General features: G+C 53.9%; 2 protein-coding genes across 51 annotated transcripts in view; both read right to left on the bottom strand.

Annotated features, from left to right (window-relative positions):
* Positions 1-298: 298 nt before the first annotated feature.
* Positions 299-9,487, bottom strand: EBI3 (Epstein-Barr virus induced 3). Its single transcript, XM_015122509.3, has 5 exons — positions 9,167-9,487; positions 7,022-7,154; positions 5,116-5,294; positions 3,273-3,430; positions 299-882 (listed from the first exon to the last, which is right to left on the bottom strand). The coding sequence occupies exons 1-5, from the start codon at positions 9,276-9,278 to the stop codon at positions 730-732; spliced, it is 735 nt and encodes a 244-aa protein (XP_014977995.3). The 5' UTR covers positions 9,279-9,487; the 3' UTR covers positions 299-729.
* A 3,829-nt stretch (positions 9,488-13,316) lies between these two features.
* Positions 13,317-18,103, bottom strand: part of ANKRD24 (ankyrin repeat domain 24) — a 45,448-nt gene continuing 40,661 nt past the window's right edge. For 49 of the 50 annotated variants that reach the window (XM_077979253.1, XM_028839981.2, XM_077979240.1 and 46 more), the window contains 3 exons: positions 15,393-15,518; positions 13,931-13,996; positions 13,317-13,695 (listed from right to left, as the gene is read on the bottom strand). In XM_077979253.1, coding sequence (XP_077835379.1) covers positions 13,618-13,695; positions 13,931-13,996; positions 15,393-15,518 — 270 coding nt within the window. In that variant the 3' untranslated portion in view covers positions 13,317-13,617. Of the gene's footprint in view, positions 13,696-13,930; positions 13,997-15,392; positions 15,568-18,103 lie in introns of all 50 variants that reach the window. The other variant, XR_013409552.1, reaches the window with a different exon arrangement.

Here is an 18,103-nt window from a genome sequence, read left to right as displayed (position 1 = left end):
CGCCCGCCACCTCGCCCGGCTAGTTTTTTGTATTTTTTAGTAGAGACGGGGTTTCACTGTGTTAGCCAGGATGGTCTTGATCTCCTGACCTCGTGATCCGCCCGTCTCGGCCTCCCAAAGTGCTGGGATTACAGGCTTGAGCCACCGCGCCCGGCCAGATTTTTTTTTTTTAAACAAGGTCTTGCTCTGTTGCCCAGGCATGAAGGCAATGGTATGATCACAGCTCACTGCAGCCTTAACCTCCTGGACTCAAGCGATCCTCCCACCTCAGCCTCCCAAGCAGTTGGGACTGTGGGTGTGCCACATCACACCTGGCTAATTTATTTTATATTAATTTGTCAGAGATGGGGTCTCACTGTGTGGCCCGGGCTGGTGTCGAGCTCCTACCTCAGGCCACCCTCCCACCTTGGCTTCCTGATAACTGGGATGACAGGTGCGATCCACGGCGCCCAGCCCAACAATAATTCTTTTCTAATTAAACAATAAAAAAGATCTCACAGTGACGGTTCAGTAAGCCCCGCACTGTGGTAAAGGAGAGAGTAGTACATCTCCATTTCTCAGCTAGAGAAACTGAGGCTCAAAGGGAAAAGCTGGTCATCTGAGGTTGCCCAGCAGCAAAGCAAGGACTCCAGCCCAGCCTGGGCAGAGCCCATCCACCCTCCAACAGGTGTCCCGGGGCTTAGGGTGGCGAGGACCCAGGTCGTGTCTGGAGGCAGCGGGAAGCCCTCACTACTTGCCCGGGCTCATCGGGGTAGTGGCGGGGAGACTCCAGTCACTCAGCTCCCCGTAGTCTGTGAGGTCCTGAGCCGCCACTTGGACGCAGTACCTGGCTCGGGGCCGCACAGCCCTGAGGATGAAGGACGTGGCTTCAATGGGCCCCACCTGAGGGAAGAGAGAGCGTCAGGTCACTAGAACGAGAAGATGGAGAGGGGCCACTGTGCACAGAACCACACCACGGACCCCGCAGTCCTCCCTGCCCGCTGCAGGCTCCAATCCAGGACGCTGGCCCCAGCTGTACGGCCCCACCCCAAATAGCATCATGGGTTCCTCCCAATCCCAGCCTCTGTCTGTTTAGCCCCCAGAGCCACTTCTCTCACGAATCCTTCCTGGACCACACTAGCCCCTGCGGATGTCTCACCCATGAGGGTCTTTGTTCATCAGGACACCCCGATCCCTAGAATCCTCTTCTTTCTCCTCCTCGGAACTCAACTAGGATCTCTGGGCTAGGACCCCATACCTCCCTTTACCCCTGGTCCCACTATATTAACTATGCTTTTTGTTTTGTTTTGTTTTGAGACAGTCTTATTCTGTCGCCCAGGCTGGAGTGCAGTGGGGCAATATTGGTTTACTGCAACCTCTGCTTCCGGGCTCCAGCAATCCTCTCACGTCAGCCTCCCAGGTAGCTGGGATTACAGGCGCCCGTCGCCAAGCCTGGCTAATTTTTGTTTGTTTGTTTTGAGACAGTCTCGCTCTGTCACCCAGGCTGGAGAACAGTGGCGCAATCTCAGCTTACTGCAAGCTCTGCCTCCCAGGTTCAAGTGATTCTCCCACCTCAGCCCCCTGAGTAGCTGGGATTACAGGTGCCCACCACCACACCCGGCTAATTTTTGTATTTTTAGAGGAAAGGTGGGATTTCACCATGTTGGTCAGGCTGGTCTCAAATTCCTGACCTCGTGATCCACCTGCCTCAGCCTCCCAAAGTACTGGGATTACAGGCATAAGCCACCGCGCCCAGCCCTTTTTTTTTGAGACGGAGTCTTGCTCTGCTGCCCAGGCTGGAGTGCAGTGGCGCGATCTCGGCTCACTGCAACCTCTGCCTCCCGGGTTCACACCATTCTCTTGCCTCAGCCTCCGGAGTAGCTGGAACTACAGGCACCCACCACCACGCCTGGCGAATTCTTCATATTTTTAGTAAAGATGGGGTTTCACCGTGTTAGCCAGGATGGTTTCAATCTCCTGACCTCGTGATCTGTCCGCATCAGCCTCCCAAAGTTCTGGGATTACAGGCATGAGCCACCATGCCTGGCCAACTTTTGTATTTTTAATACAGACAGGGTTTCACTTGACCTCCAGTGATCTGCTTGCCTTGGCCTCCTAAAGTGCTGGAATTCCAGGCATGAGCCACCACACCCAGCCTAACCATGCTTTTTATTTTATTTAATTTATTTAAGTTGGTAGACAGAGTCTCTCTCTGTCGCCCAGGCTGGAAGGCAGTGGTGCCAACACGGCTCACGGCAGCCTCAATCTTCCAGGCCCAAGTGATCTTCCCACTTCAGCCTCCTGAGTAACTGGGGGCACAGGTGTGTGTCACCACACCTAACTAATGTTTAAATTTTTTGTAGAAATGGGAGTCTCACTATGTTGCCCAGGCTGGTCTCCAACTCCTGGACTCAAGCAGTCCTCCCACCTTGGCCTCTCAAAGTGCTGGGATTGCAGGTGTGAGCCACCCTGCCCGACCAGAGTTGTTCACTTTAAAATGGTTAATTTGGCCAGATGAAGGCCTCACACCTGTAATCCCAGCACTTTGGGAGTCCGAGGCAGGCAGATCACCTGAGAGCAGAAGTTTGAGACCAGCCTGGCCAACATGGTGAAATCCCATCTCTACTAAAAATACAAAAGTTAGCCGGGCGTGGTGGCGCGTGCCTGTAACCCCAGCTACTGCGGACGCTGAGGCAGGAGGATCGCTTGAACCTGGGAGGCAGAGTTTGCAGTGAGCCGAGATTGTGCCACTGCCTGGGCGACAGAGCGAGACTCTGTCTCAAAACAATAACAAGAACAACAACAACAAAAGCGGGTGTGCAACTGCTTGTGCGAGCCCCTGCTTTCCATCTGTTTAGTCAGAGGCCCAGGAATCAGATTGCCGAACTGCTTTTTTTTTTTTTGAAACGGAGTCTCGCTCTGTTGCCCAGGTTGGAGTGCAATGGCTGGATCTCAGCTCACTGCAAGCTCCGCCTCCCGTGTTTACGCCATTCTCCTGCCTCAGGCGCCCGCCACCACGCCCGGCTAGTTTTTTTGTATTTTTTTAGTAGAGACGGGGTTTCACCGTGTTAGCCAGGATGGTCTCGATCTCCTGACCTCGTGATCCGCCCGTCTCAGCCTCCCAAAGTGCTGGGATTACAGGCGTGAGCCCCCGCACCGGCCTGGACTGCCCTTATTTAATGCACCTGGAATCCCAAGCTCTACGCGAGAGCTCAGCACACCTGGTGGTCTTGGTAGAAGCCATTCCCTCTGCCGGGCACCGCGCTTCCCGGCCTCCCCCTCATCCTCCTCACCTGGTGGAAGCGGGCAGCTCCCTGACGCTTGTAACGGATCCAGTACTTGAGTGAGAAGATCTCTGGGAAGGGCCAGGACCTGGGAGGTTCCCACTGCACCTGGAGCTGGCGCTCAGCCAGGGGGCTTAGGCGCACGCCTTCTGGGGGGTCGGGCTTGACTGACGGACAAGCAAGAAGCAGCGTTAGGGGACAATAAGTCCAGTCATTCTTTCACTCACTCATTCATTCAACCAACCAACATGTTATATATATATTTGGTTTGGTTGTTTTTTGTTTTTGAAACGGAGTCTCACTCTGTCACCCAGGCTGGAGTGCAGTGGCACGATCTCAGCTCACTGCAACCTCTGGCTCCCACGTTCAGGCGATTCTCCTGCCTCAGCCTCCCGAGTAGCTGTAAGCCACCATGCCTGACTCAACCAACAAATATTTATTTATTTATTTATTTATTTATTTATTTATTTTTGTGACAGAGTCTCGCTCTGTCGCCCAGGCTGGAGTGCAGTGGCCGGATCACAGCTCACTGCAAGCTCCGCCTCCCGGGTTCACACCATTCTCCTGCCTCAGCCTCCCGAGTAGCTGGGACTACAGGCGCCCGCCACCTCGCCCGGCTAGTTTTTTGTATTATTTAGTAGAGACAGGGTTTCACCGGGTTAGCCAGGATGTTCTCGATCTCCTGACCTTGTGATCCGCCCATCTCGCCTCCCAAAGTGCTGGGATTACAGGCGTGAGCCACCGCGCCCGGCCAACAAATATTTATTGAGAAACTGTGTGCCTGGGGCTGCCACAGAGGGGACACAGCAGTGACCTTAACTGACCTACCCCTGTCCTCATGGAACTCGTAATCCCTCAGAGGGAAGGCAGGAAATGAGAAATCCGTAGTCACACAGAACAGAGGAGAAAGCTGGGGAGTGCAAGAATGGCAGTGGCTGCATTTTTTATTTTGTGTTGTTTTTTCAGATGGAGTCTCGCTCTCTCGCCCAGGCTGGAGTGCAGTGGCACGCTCTCAGCTCACTGCAAGCTCCGCCTCCCGGGTTCAAGTGATTCTCGTGCCTCAGCCCCCTGAGTAGCTGGGATTATAGGCACCTGCCACCACGCCCAGCTAATTCTTATATTTTTAGTACAGGCAGGGTTTCACCATATTGGCCAGGACTGGTCTCAAACGACCTCAGGTGATCTGCCTGCCTCGGCCTCCCAAAGTGCTGGGATTACAAGTGTGAGCCCCCGGGCCTAGCCAGGGCTTGCAATTTGTAATAATCTACTCAGGAGAGGCCTCACTGAGGAGGTGATGTAGGCACAGAGACCCGAAGGAGGTGAGGGAATAAGTCATGGGGACAGGTGTTCCACGTAGAGGACACTGCCCATGCAGAGGCCCTGGGGCAGAACCGTTCCTGGCATGTTGGAACATCGAGAAAGCCCATGTGGCTAGAGCAGAGTGAGCAAGGGGGAGACAGGGAGGAGGGGAGGGCATGGAGGAGACAGGGCAGGTTGTCCAGGGTTTGGTGAGCAGTAGGAAGGACTTGGGCTTTGACCCCAAGGCGGGTGGGAGCCATGGAGGACTGTAGGCAGAGGGGCGGGCCCTGACGCAGGTGCTCTCAGGCGCCCTCTGGTGGCTGCTGTGGGAAGGACAGACTGTGGGGCCAGGGCTCAGGATGGAGGGGACTGGGCTGTCAATGATGGGGGTGCTCCACGTACTGGTAGAGGAGGAGGAAGAAGGAGTCAGATTTTTGCTGAAGTGTGAAGGTGCAGCCGCAGGACTGGAGGACAGGTGGGAAGTGAGGTGGGGTGGGGGGAGCTGGAAGGAGACGGCAGCTCCGCCCCCACGCCCAGGGCCGCCCGCACTCACTGATGTGCTCCGCTATGAAAGGCACGAAGCTGCTGCTGGAGCCCCAAGGGTGGACGGCAGTGACATTGAGCACGTAGGGCGCCATGGAGAACAGCCGGACATCCGCGATGGTGCAGCTGGTGGACGCTGGCGTCTGCTGCAGGCAGGGCCAGCTGTGGCCCCGGGCAGCCATGCCGAACCTGCACAGGGTGGGGCTCGCTGAGCGTCTCGGGGAGCGCCTGTGGCCTCAGCACCTCCTGCTGCCGGGCCTGACCCGGGACCCCAAGGAGAGGCAGGAACAGGAAAGGGCAGCGGATGGGCATCCCAGGGTGGGGTCCTGGTGGTGGCCGTGCCACCCTCCTGGGAGCGGGGCATGGGCCCCAACATCACAGTGCCCCTGATGGCTCAGGTCGGGTATTACAACCCAAGCTAGATACTAGGGTCCCGTATTCTAAAGGTTTCTGGGATGTCAGCATTCATTCATTCATTCATTCATTCATTCATTCATTCATCCATCCATCCATCCATCCGTTCATTCATTCTTTCATTCGTTCATTCATTCTTTCATCCGTTCATTCATTCATTCACGACAGGGTCTCCCTCTGGCGCCCAGGCTGGAGTGCAGTGGCAGGATCCTAGCTCATTATAGCCTTGAACTCCTGACTCAAGGGATCTTCTCTGTCTCAGCCTCCAGAGCGGTTGGGACTACAGGTGCCTCATCACCACTCCTGGCTAATTTTTACATTTTTTTACTACAGACAGGTGTCTCAGTATGTTGCCCAGGCTGGTCTCTAACTTCTGGGCTCAAGTGATCCTCCCACCTCAGCCTCCCAAGTAACTGGGACTACAGATGTGTGCCACTACATCCAGCTAATTTTTTTGATTTTAAGTACAGACAGGATATTGCTATGTTGCCCAGGCTGATCTCAAACTCCTGGACTCAAGTGATCCTCTCACCTCAGCCTCCAGAGTAGCTGGGACTACAGGCAGGTACCAACATACCCAGCTAATTTTTTTTCTTTTTCTTTTCTTTTGAGACGGAGTCTCATTCTGTCACCAGGCTGGAGTGCAGTGGCACGATCTTGGCTCACTGCAACCTCCACCTCCTGTGTCAAGTGATTGTCCTGCCTGCCCCAGCCTCCCGAGTAGCTGGGACTACAGGCGCCCGCCACCACACCTGGCTATTTTTTTGTATTTTTAGTAGAGACAGGGTTTCACCATGTTAGCCAGGATGGTCTCGATCTCCAGACCTCGTGATCCACCCACCTCGGCCTCCCAAAGTTGTGGGATCACAGGCATGAGCCACCATGCCCAGCTAATTTTAAAAATTGTTTGTAGAGACAGGATCTCACTATTTTGCCCAAGCTGGCCTCAAACTCCTGACCTCAAGTGATCCTCCCATACCAGCCTCCCAAAGTGCTGGGATTATAGGCATGTGCCACGGTGCCCAACCCAGGAAGTATTTTATTTTATTTTTTTTGAGATGGAATCTCGCTCTGTTGCCCAGGCTGGAGTGCAATGGCGCCATCTCAGCTCACTGCTACCTCTGCCTCCTGCGTTCAAGCAATTCTCCTGCCTCAGCCTCTGGAGTAGCTGGGATTGCAGGCATAAGCCGCTGCACCTGACCAATTTTTAAAATTTTTCGTAGAGATAGTGTCTCACTATGTTGCCCAAGCTGGTTTGAAACACCTGACCTCAAGCAATCCGCCCTCCTCAGCCTCCCAAAGCGCTGGGAGTACAGGCATGCACCACAGTGCCTGGCCCTGAAAGTATATTTCTATTTGGCAGGACTGCCCTAGAATTCCATCGGCCTGGGGTTCAGGATGTCTGGGTCTCCAGTTCTCCTGACCCCAGGGCTCTCAGGGCCAGAGTTCTAGGCTCTCCAGGAAGTCCAGTGTCCCTGAGGCCCCCTTCCAGGCTCTCCGACCTGTACGTGGCAATGAAGGACACGGGGCTGGTGGAGTTTGGAGCAGGTGGTAGGGTCCAGGAGCAATCCACAGCGATCGGGTACCGAGGGGCTCGGCACTGCACCCGGGGCAATGTCAGAGCTGCTGGGGGCCCTGCAGGGAGACAGAAAGAGTGAGCTTCTGGTTTACCCCCAGATTGTCACAGCCCTCCTGTGTGCTGGGCTCCTGCCACGTTGCCAGCCAGTGCCAGGCACATGGTAGGTGCCTAATAAAGGCTTGTGGAATAAATAGGTACATGGACGAAAGGCGTCTGTCATCTTTTATCCCCAATGCAGTGCATCAAAGTGAGAACTATTAGCCCATTTTCCAGATAGGGAAGCTGAGGTTTAAGCATCTACAGAGAGGAACTTGGGTAAAAGGGAGAGGTTTTACTGTGTTCTCTCTTTTGTAATTTTTTTTTTTTTTTTTTTGAGACAGAGTCTTGCTGTGTCGCCCAGGCTGGAGTGCAGTGGCCGGATCTCAGCTCACTGCAAGCTCCGCCTCCCGGGTTCACGTCATTCTCCTGCCTCAGCCTCCCGAGTAGCTGGGACTACAGGCGCCCGCCACCTCGCCCGGCTAGTTTTTTGTATTTTTTAGTAGAGACGGGGTTTCACCGTGTTAGCCAGGATGGTCTCGATCTCCTGACCTCGTGATCCGCCCGTCTCAGCCTCCCAAAGTGCTGGGATTACAGGCATGTACTGCCATGCTAGGCTAATTTTTGTATTTTTAGTAGAGATGGAGTTTCACCATGTTGGCCAGGCTGGTCTCAAACTCCTGACCTCAGGTGATCCACCTGCCTTGGTCTCCCAAAGTGCTGGGATTACAGGTGTGAGCCACCAAACCCAGCCTATAAATTATTATTATTATTATTATTATTATTATTATGTTGGAGACAAGGTATCCCACTCTGTCACCCAGGCTGGAGTGCAGTGGCACAATCATAGCTCACTGCAGCCTCCAATTCCTGGGCTCAAGCGATCCTCCCACCTCAGCCTCCCAAGTAGCTGGGACTACAGGCACGTGCCACCACATCTAGCTAATTTTTAAATTTTTTGTACAGATTGGTGGGGGCCGGTCTCACTATGTTGCCCAGGCTGGTCTCGAATTCCTGGCCTCACGTGATCCTCACGCCTTGGCCTCCCAAAGTGCTGGAATTACAGGCATGAGCCACCATGCCCTGCTGTAACCATTTTGTCTTCAAGGACATGGAAATGTTCTCTAGTGCAAAATGAATGTCGGCCGGGCGCGGTGGCTCACATCTGTAATCCCAGCACTTTGGGAGCCCGAGGAGGGTGGATCACCTGAGGTCAGGAGTTGGAGACCAGCCTGGCCAACATGGTAAAACCCTGTCTCTACTAAAAATACAAAAAGTAGCCGGGTGTGGTGACAGGCGCCTGTAGTCTCAGCTACTCGAGAGACTGAGGAAGGAGAATCTCACTTGAGCCCAGGAGGTGGAGGTTGCAGTGAGCCGAGATGGTGCCACTGTACTCCAGCCTGGGCAACAGAGACTCCGTCTCAAAAAACAGAAACCTGGTCGGGCGCGGTGGCTCAAGCGTGTAATCCCAGCGCTTTGGGAGGCCGAGGCAGGTGGATCATGAGGTCAGGAGATCGAGACCATCTTGGCTAACACGGTGAAACCCCGTCTCTACTAAAAATGCAAAAAATTAGCCAGGCGTGGCGGCGGGCACCTGTAGTCCCAGCTACTCGGGAGACTGAGGGAGGAGAATCTCGCTTGAGCCCAGGAGGTGGAGGTTGCAGTGAGCCGAGATGGTGCCACTGTAGTCCAGCCTGGGCAACAGAGACTCCGTCTCAAAAAACAGAAACCAAAAGAAACAAAATGAATGACTATGACTTGAATTCGTACTTATGTCTGTGCAGCTCTATGGATACCTCTAAGCTGTGACTGCCAGTCCCTATCACCCACAAGGGTGACATGCTTCCACCCCTAATGTGGCACTGCCTCTCTGTGCCTCAGTTCCTCCATCTGTACAATGGGAGGGTAACCCCATCCCACCAGTGGGCACACAGGAGGCCTGTGAGTTCCCACCTCAGACATGATCCGAGGCTAGTCCGCGCGTCATGTCCGTCTGCCTGGGTCCCCCAGGCCCCCCAGGGACCCCACATACCTTTCCTTCCACTGCAGGGCAGGCAGCCAGCCCAGAGGACAAGGGCCAGGAGAAGCTGCGAGGTCATGGCTGCGGCCAGCTCTGCTCTCAGGAGTGGGGGTGGGAACGTCATGGGAGACTTGAGAGGGGAGGTGGTGAGGACTTGGGACCTGCCCAGGGGAAAGCCCAGTCCAGGGTCAAGGACCCCCTTCGACTTCCTTCAGGTCTGACTCACTGGCCGGGCTCCTAGGGAGATGAATTAGGGTGCGGAGGAGCCCCAGCCCCCTGGGGAGTGCAGGCCACCCCTGCGCGGAAGGCCCCGAGGGTGGGGGCAGGGGGAGGAGGCTGTGAAAGGGAGAAGTGGAGACCTGCTGGTTTTTCCCAGCACAGCGTGTCCTGCTGGCCTTCCTTCCGCTGCCCTGCAGTCGGGGAAACCCCAGGCAGGCAGGCAGGGGCTCGGGGACATGGAGGGAGACAGAGGCAGACACTGGAGAGAGAGGCAGAGAGACAGAGAACACAGGAGGAGGACACTGAGCTAGAGGGACGGGGAGATGACAGAGACAGACACAGAGAGAGACAGATGAGAGGCAGAGAGAGATGAGAGGAGGACACAGAGGTAGAGGGATAGAGAGACAGGGAGGTGACAGAGAGACAGAGATGAGAGGAGGACACAGAGAGAGAGAGACAGGGAGATGATGGAAACAGAAAGAAGCACACAGAGAGCAGACAGAGGAAGAGAGACAGAGGGACAGAGATAAGCGAGGAAGACAGAGAGATGAGAGACAGAGATAAGAGAGGAAGACAGAGAGACAGAGATGAGAGAGTAGGATAGACAGAGATAGAGAGATGGTGGGGTGCAGTGGCTCACGGCTGTAATCCCAGCACCTTGGGAGGCTGAGGCGGATGGATCACCTGAGGTTGGGAGTTCGAGACCAGCCTGACCAACATGGTGAAACCCTGTCTCTACTAAAAATACAAAAATTAGCTGGGCATGGTGGCGGGTGCCTGTAATCTCAGCTACTCTGGAGGCTGAGGAAGGAGAATCACTTGAACCTGGGAGGCAGAGGTTGCAGTAAACCAAGATTACACCACTGCACTCCGGCCTGGGTGACACAGCAAGACTCCGTCTCAAAAACAACAACAACAAAAAAGATAGACTGATGGGGAGACGACAGAGACAGAGAAAGAGAGACAGAAACAAGAGAGGAAGGCAGAAATAGAGATACGGGGAGATGAGACACAGAGAGATAAGAGAAGAAGACAGAGGGCCGGGTGCGGTGGCTCATGCCTCTAATCCCAGCACTTTGGGAGGCTGAGGCGGGCGGATCACAAGGTCAGAAGTTTGAGACCAGCCTGGCCAATATGGTGAAACCTCGTCTCTACTAAAAATACAAAAATCAGCTGGGCATGGTTGTGCACACCTCTAATCCCAGCTACTTGGGATGCTAAGGCAGAAGAATCGCTTGAACCTGGGAGGCGGAGGTTGCAGTGAGCTGAGGTCGCGCCACTGCACTCCAGCCTGGGAGACAGAGTGAGACTCTGTGTCAAAGAAAAAGAAGACAGAGATAGAAAGAGCCAGAGAGATGGGAGATGGGGAGATGAGAGAGACAGAGCAAAAGAGACACAGAGAGACAGAGGTAAGAGAGGAGAAAGACACAAAGGTAGAGGGAGACAGAGATGGAGACCAAGAGATAGAGACAGAGACATGGAGGTTGGGCACAGTGGCTCACGCCTGTAATCCCAGCACTTTGGGAGGCCAAGATGGGTGGATCACCTGAGGTCAGGAGTTCGAGACCAGCCTGACCAACATGTGAAACCCCGTCTCTACTAAAAATATAAAAATCAGATGGGCGTGGTAGCGCGTGCCTGTAATCCCAGCTATTCTGGAGGCCGAGGCAGGAGAATCGCTTGAACCCGGGAGGTGGAGGTTGCAGTGAGCCCAGATCGCGCCACTGCACTCCAGCCTGGGCAACAAGAGTGAAACTCCGTCTCAAAAAAAAAAAAAAAAAAAAGAGAGAGACATGGAGAAGAGAGACAGAGAGACACACAAGTGCAGGCCTGGGGAAGCAGCTGCCACCACAGATGTCCCAGTCATCAGTATGCCCAGAATAAAGGAAAGCCCCAGGGGCAGGCTGGACAGGCTCGGGGATCTCCACTCCCACTCCCACCTCCCCTCTGTTTGCTGAAAAATGCCAAGAAACTCGTGGGGATTTCGAGGGATTTGCCAAGGGGCAGGGAGAGGTTGGGGGGAGGGGCTCCCACCATGGCCAGGCTTAGGATTTAGGAGAGTGTCTTTTTTTTTTTTTCTTTTTTCCCGTTTTTAGAGGCAGGGTCCTGCCCTGTCACCCAGGCTGGGGTGCAGTAGTGCGATCATGGCTTACTGCAGCCTCTTAACTGCTGGGCTCAAGCAATCCTCCCTCCTCAGCCTCCTGAGTAGCTGGCACCACAGGTGCACACCATCATTCCCAGCTAATTCTTGTATTTTTGATAGGGATGGAGTTTCCCCATGTTGCCCAGGCTGGTCTTCAACTCCTGGGCTCAAACAATCCTCCCACCTTGGTCTCCCAAAGTGCTGGGATTACAGGCATGAGCCACTGCACGCAGCCAATCCTGCCTTTCTTTGACATTTCCATACTTAGTTCATCATGCACTTTTTTTGCTCCCATTTTGCCTTTTTGAAATATTGCATTAAGATGGAGTTTATCGGGCCGGGCGCGGTGGCTCACGCCTGTAATCCCAGCACTTTGGGAGGCCGAGGCGGGCGGATCACAAGGTCAGGAGATCGAGACCATCCTGGCTAACACGGTGAAACCTCGTCTCTAATAAAAAATACAAAAAAAAACTAGCCGGGCGACGTGGCGGGCGCCTGTAGTCCCAGCTGCTCGGGAGGCTGAGGCAGGAGAATGGCGTGAGCCTGGGAGGTGGATAGGCGAACTCTTTGTAATCACAACATCATTTTCCTGGTCCCATATCACTATTATACTAACAGGACTTAACATACTAATCACAGCCCTCTACTCTCTCCACATATTCACTACAATACAACGAGGAACACTTACACATCACATAATCAACATAAAACCCCGAGGTGGCGGGCGCCTGTAGTCCCAGCTGCTCGGGAGGCTGAGGCAGGAGAATGGCGTGAGCCCGGGAGGTGGAGCTTGCAGTGAGCCGAGATCATGCCACTGCACTCCAGCCTGGGCGGCAGAGCAAGACTCCATCTCAAAAAAAAAAAAAAAAAAAAAAGATGGAGTTTATCCAAAGGCCGGGCACAGTGGCTCATACCTGTCATCCCAGCACATTGGGAGGCCGAGGCAGGTGGATCACCTGAAGTCAGGAGTTTGAGACCAGCCTGGCCAACGTGGTGAAGCCCCATCTCTACTAAAAATACAAAAACGAGCCAGGCGTAATGGTGTGTGCCTTGTAATTCCAGCTACTGGGGAGACTGAGGCAAGAGAATCACCTGAACCCAGGAGGCAGAGGTTGCAGTGAGCCGAGATCATGCCACTGCATTCCAGCCTGGGGACAAGAATGAAACTCCGTCTCAGAAAAAAAAGAAAAAATACAAAAATTAGCTGGGCGTGGTGGCAGGCGCCTGTAATCCCAGCTACTTGGGAGGCTGAGGCAGGAGAATCACGAGAACCCAGGAGGCAGAGGTTACAGTGAGTTGAGATCGCTCCACTGCACTCCAGACTGGGTGACAGAGGGAGACTCCACATAAAAAAATAATAATAATAAAACAGGTGCAGTGGCTCATGCCTGTAATCCCAGCACTTTGGGAGGCCAAGGCGGGCGGATCATGAGGTCAGGAGATCGAAACCATCCTGGCTAACACAGTGAAACCCTGTCTCTACTAAAAATACAAAACTTAGCTGGGCGTGGTGGCGGGCGCCTGTAGTCCCAGCTACTTGGGAAGCTGAGGCAGGAGAATGGCGTGAACCCAGGAGGCGGAGCTGGCAGTGAGCCGAGATCGCGCCACTGCGCTCTAGCCTGGGCGACAGAGCCAGACTCTGTCTCAAAAAAAGAAAAGGAAGAAAAAAGTTGGAGTTTATCCTGATGGTTGATTTGTTGTGCTGTGGGGCAGGTGGGGAGGGGTGTGAGTGCTTCCTTTTCTGGGCCACCCCCTTCCCTCCCCACAGGGGAAGCCCAGCAACCAGACGGCACGCATTGGTCCTGTGCACAGAATGCCTTTATTCCTGGGCTGGCGTCTGGATGTGGAGGACACAGGGACTCACAGATTCTCCGGTGGTGGGGGAGGGGCAGTGACGCCCCGGGTCCAGACTGACCAGTGCCTGCGTGCGGAGACCAGGTGGGGCGATGGAGCCAGCTGGGGACAGTCGGGCAGGGACCCAGGCTGGTCTCCAAGTGCATGGGTCCGGATGGGGCCAAGTGAAGCTGGTCTGCAAGGGGCCTGCAGGGGCGTGAGGCCCCTGCATGGGTGTGGTCAGTGTAGCCACTGGGCCTGGCCTTTCTCAGCGGCCCTGAGCCTGGAGTCTCTGCATCTGCAGAATCTGGCTGAGAATCTGCTGCACGTCTTCATCCATCTGGCCCTAGGGTGGGGGGAGTAGAGGGGGACCCTGAGTGTACCCCCGACGGCTGCCCCAGGCCCCTCCACCACTCCCAAAGACCAAGCCAGCCAGGAGGGAAATGCACACAGGTGGGCTCCCACCTGCCACGAACCTCTCCCCAGGACCAGCCTCCCACTGTACAGAAGGGGAAACTGAGACCGAGAGAACAATCGTGGCCTGCCCAAAGCCACCGGGCACCCGGGAGCTGGCCACTCACCTGAATGGCGTAGAGGAGGTGGCTTCTGTACAAAGCCACCACGCTGGAGTGGTCCCTGGCAGCTTCCTGTAGGTATGAGGGAGGGGTGCTCAGAAGAACAGGACCACCTCCCCCACAGCAAAACACACCAAAAAGTGCCCTTTGCTCCCCAAGCCTGTATTTTGATGGACGACTGCTAAAATATGAAACGATGGCCGGACACAGTGGCACACATTTGTAATCCCAGCACTTTGGGAGGCTGAGGCTGGCGGCTCACCTGAGGTCAGGAGTTCAAGACCAGCCTGGACCAACATGGTGAAATCCTGTCTCTACTAAAAATACAAAAATTGGCTGGGCGCGGTGGCTCATGCCTGTAATCCCAGCACTTTGGGAGGCCGAGGCGGACGGATCACGAGGTCAACAGATCGAGACCATCCTGGCTAACACGGTGAAACCCCGTCTTTACTAAAAGTACAAAAAATTAGGTGGGTATGGTGGTGGGTGCCTGTAGTCCCAGCTACCCGGGAGGCTGAGGCAGGAGAATCGCTTGAACCCGGGAGGCGGAGGTTGCAGTGAGCTGAGATTGTGCCACTGCACTCCAGCCTGAGCAACGGAGCGAGACTCCATCTCAAAAAAAAAAAAAAAAAAAAAAAAAATTCCCAGGCAAGGCGGCTCACACCTATAGTCCCAGCTAGTCAGGAGGCTGAGGCAGGAGAATCACTTGAACTTGGGAGCTGGGAGGCAGAGGTTGCAGTGAGCCAAGATCACCCGCTCCAGCCGGGGTGACAGAGTGAGACTGTCTCAAAATATCTATCTGTCTGTCTGTCTATCTATCTATCTATATCTATATATATTTTTTTGTCTTTTTACAAAGATATAGATATAGATATAGATATATGGAAATATGGCCAGGCACTTTGGGAGGCTGAGGTGGAGAACTGCTTGAGGCCCGGAGTTTGAGGCTGCCCAGTGAGCTATGATTGCACTACTGCACTCCAGCCTGATAGCACAAGATCCTGTGTCCAAAAAAAAAAAGGGGGAGTGGGTACCAGGAGCAGTGGCTCACGTCTGCAATCCCAGCATTTTGGGAGGTCCATGTGAGCCCAGGAGTTTGAGACCAGCCTGGCCAACATGGGGAAACTCCGTCTCTAATAAAATACAAAAATTAGCTGGGTGTGTGGTGGTGCGTGTCTGTAATTCCAGCTACACAGGACGCTAACGCACAAGAATTGCTTAAACCCGGAAGGCTGAGGCTGCAGGGAGCCAAGACTGTGCCACTGCACTCCACCTGGGTGATGGAGTGAGACCCTGTCTCAAAAGAAATAAAGGAAATATTTCCTGGCCGCACCGTGCAGGTGATGTGGACGCCACCAACCCACCCCAGCCCCTCTCCTGGGATCCCCACCCATGCTGTGCTGATTGGTAAATATTTGGACTCCTCCATCCTGATGGTCCCGCGGCCCCCGCCCGGCCCGGCCCTTACCTGCAGCTGCTGCTGTAAATCCTTCACCTGGTCACGGAGGGCCTCCACCTCGGGGGTGGCCAGGGCGGCCGGCTGCTCCTTCAAGGCCTCCTTAAGACTGAAGACTTCTTTGGAGAGTTCTGTGATCTGGGGGTGCAAGTGCTGTCAGCCATCACCCTGGGCCCAGGGCTGGGGGCTGAGGACCTCTCTGCAGCCGCAGGAAAAGGCCAGGGATAAATGCCTTCGAGGGAAGGTCCTGTCCCAGGCAAACTCTGGCCTGAGTGCCACGTCTGGCCCACAGCCTGTTTTAATTTCATTTATTTATTTATTTATTTATTTATTTATTTCTATTTTAGATGCTTATGGTTACCAGCACAGCCTGTTTTTATACAACCCACAAGCTAAAATTGGTTTTCACGTTTTTTGTTTTTGTCTTTTTTTTTTTTTTTTTTGAGATAGAGTCTCGCTCTGTCACCCAGGCTGCAGTGCAGTGCACTGGTGTGATCTCCACTCACTGCAACCTCCGCCTCCCAGGTTCAAGCAATTCTTCTGCCTCAGCCTCCTGAGTAGCTGGGACTACAGGTGCCCATTACCACGTCTGGCTAATGGTTATATTTTTAGTAGAGACGGGTTTTCGCCATGTTGGCCAGGCTGGTCTCGAACTCCTGACCTCAGGTGATCCACTTGCCTCGGCCTCCCAAAGTGCTGGGATTACAGGTGTGAGCCACTGTGCCCGGCCAAGTTCTTAACTTAGTAGTAGCTGTGATCCTCCACAGAAAGTATGTTTAAACTGTGCCTGGTCAACAGTAGGCACTCAATAAATGCAGGGCCTTATTATTACTATACATCAGGGGTTTTCAACTTGAGGCAATTCTGCCCCCCAAGGGGACACTGGGTGTTGTGTGAGGACAACACGATCTGGAGGAGCTCTTGGCATGGAGTGGGTGGAGGTCAGGGATGCTGCTCAGTCCCCTCCAATGCCCAGGACAGCCCCAGCCCAGGAAACGATCCTGCCTCGACGTCCACAGTGCGCAGGGGAAGAAACCAGGCTATAGATAAACCATCATCCTAACTGCAATTTTGCCCTCTGTTTAGAGGCGGAAACTGAAGCTCAGAGAGGTGAAGTGTCTGGTCTAAGGTCACACAGTGAGTCGAGGCTGGGTCATTCTTTATGCTGAAGCGCCTGGGACTCTGGGTGTCTCATCTCCTGTCCAGTGACATGTTGCGTGATTTTGAGCCACTAACTTCATCTCTTAAAGATTCAGTTTGCTCATCTGGAAAATGGGGACAAAAATACTTTCTGAAACCAGGTGCAGTGGCTCACGTCTGTCATCCTACCACTTTGTGAGGCTGAGGCAGAAAGATCACATGAGCTGAAGAGTTTGAGACCAACCTGGGCAATATGGCGTTTGAAACCCTGTCTCTTACCAAAAAAAACAAAAACAAAAACAAAACAGGCTAGGCATGGTGGCTCACGCCTGTAATCCCAGCACTTTGGGAGGCTGAATCACCTGAGGTCGGGAGTTCAAGACCAGCCTGGCCAACATGGTGAAACCCTGTCTCTACTAAAAATACAAAAATTAGCTGGGTGTGGTGGTGCATGCCTGTAATCCCAGCTACTCAGGAGGCTGAGGCAGGAGAATCTCTTGAACCCAGGAGGCGAGGTTGCAGTGAGCCGAGATTGCACCACTGTACTTCAGCTTGAGCGACAGAGTGAAACTTTCTCTCAAAAAAAGAAACAAGGCCGGGCACGGTGGCTCAAGCCTGTAATCCCAGCACTTTGGGAGGCCGAGACGGGCGGATCATGAGGTCAGGAGATCGAGACCATCCTGGCTAACACGGTGAAACCCCGTCTCTACTAAAAAATACAAAAAAAACTAGCCGGGTGAGGTGGCGGGCGCCTGTAGTTCCAGCTACTCGGGAGGCTGAGGCAGGAGAATGGTGTAAACCCAGGAGGCGGAGCTTGCAGTGAGCTGAGATCTGGCCACTGCACCCCAGCCTGGGCAACAGAGCCAGATTCCGTCTCAAAAAAAAAAAAAAAAGAAGAAGAAACAAAAAAATTAGCCAGGTGTGGTGGCACACACCTGTAGTCCCGGCTACTCAGGAGGCTGAGGCAGGAGGATCGCTTGAACCCAGGAGGTCAAGGGTCCAATGAGCTGAGATTGTGCCACTGCATTCCAGCCTGGGTGACAAAGTGAGACCCTGTCCCCCCAAAAAAAAAAAAAAAAGGCTTTCTGGCTTTTAGAGTTGCAGGAAGATTAAAAATGGTAACGTGTAAGGCCGGGCGCAGTGGCTCACACCTGTAATCCAGCGCTCTGGGAGGCCGAGGCGGGTGGATCACGAGGTCAGGAGATCGAGACCATCCTGGCTAACATGGTGAAACCCCATCTCTACTAAAAACACATAAAAAATTAGCTGGGCGTGGTGGCGGGCACCTGTAGTCCCAGCTACTGGGGAGGCTGAGGCAAGACAATAGCGTGAACCTGGGAGGTGGAGCTTGCAGTGAGCCGAGATCGCACCACTGCACTCCAGCCTGGGCGACAGAGCGAGACTCTCTCTCAAAAAACAAACAAACAAACAAAAAAACAAAGGTAATGTGTGAAAAATTCCCAATCTAACAACTGGAGGCTGCTGTTATCATCATTGTTTAGGAACAAACGTGGGAATGTGGGAGCGTGGGTACAAACCCAGCTGAAAGACTGCATGGCTGTGTGACCCTGGGTAAGTGACTT

This window comes from Macaca mulatta, chromosome 19 (genome assembly GCF_049350105.2).
Source record: "Macaca mulatta isolate MMU2019108-1 chromosome 19, T2T-MMU8v2.0, whole genome shotgun sequence".
In the NCBI taxonomy this organism is placed as follows: Eukaryota; Metazoa; Chordata; class Mammalia; order Primates; family Cercopithecidae; genus Macaca; species Macaca mulatta.
Note: the sequence above shows the minus strand (reverse complement) of the source record. Positions and strands in the feature narration are given on the sequence as shown.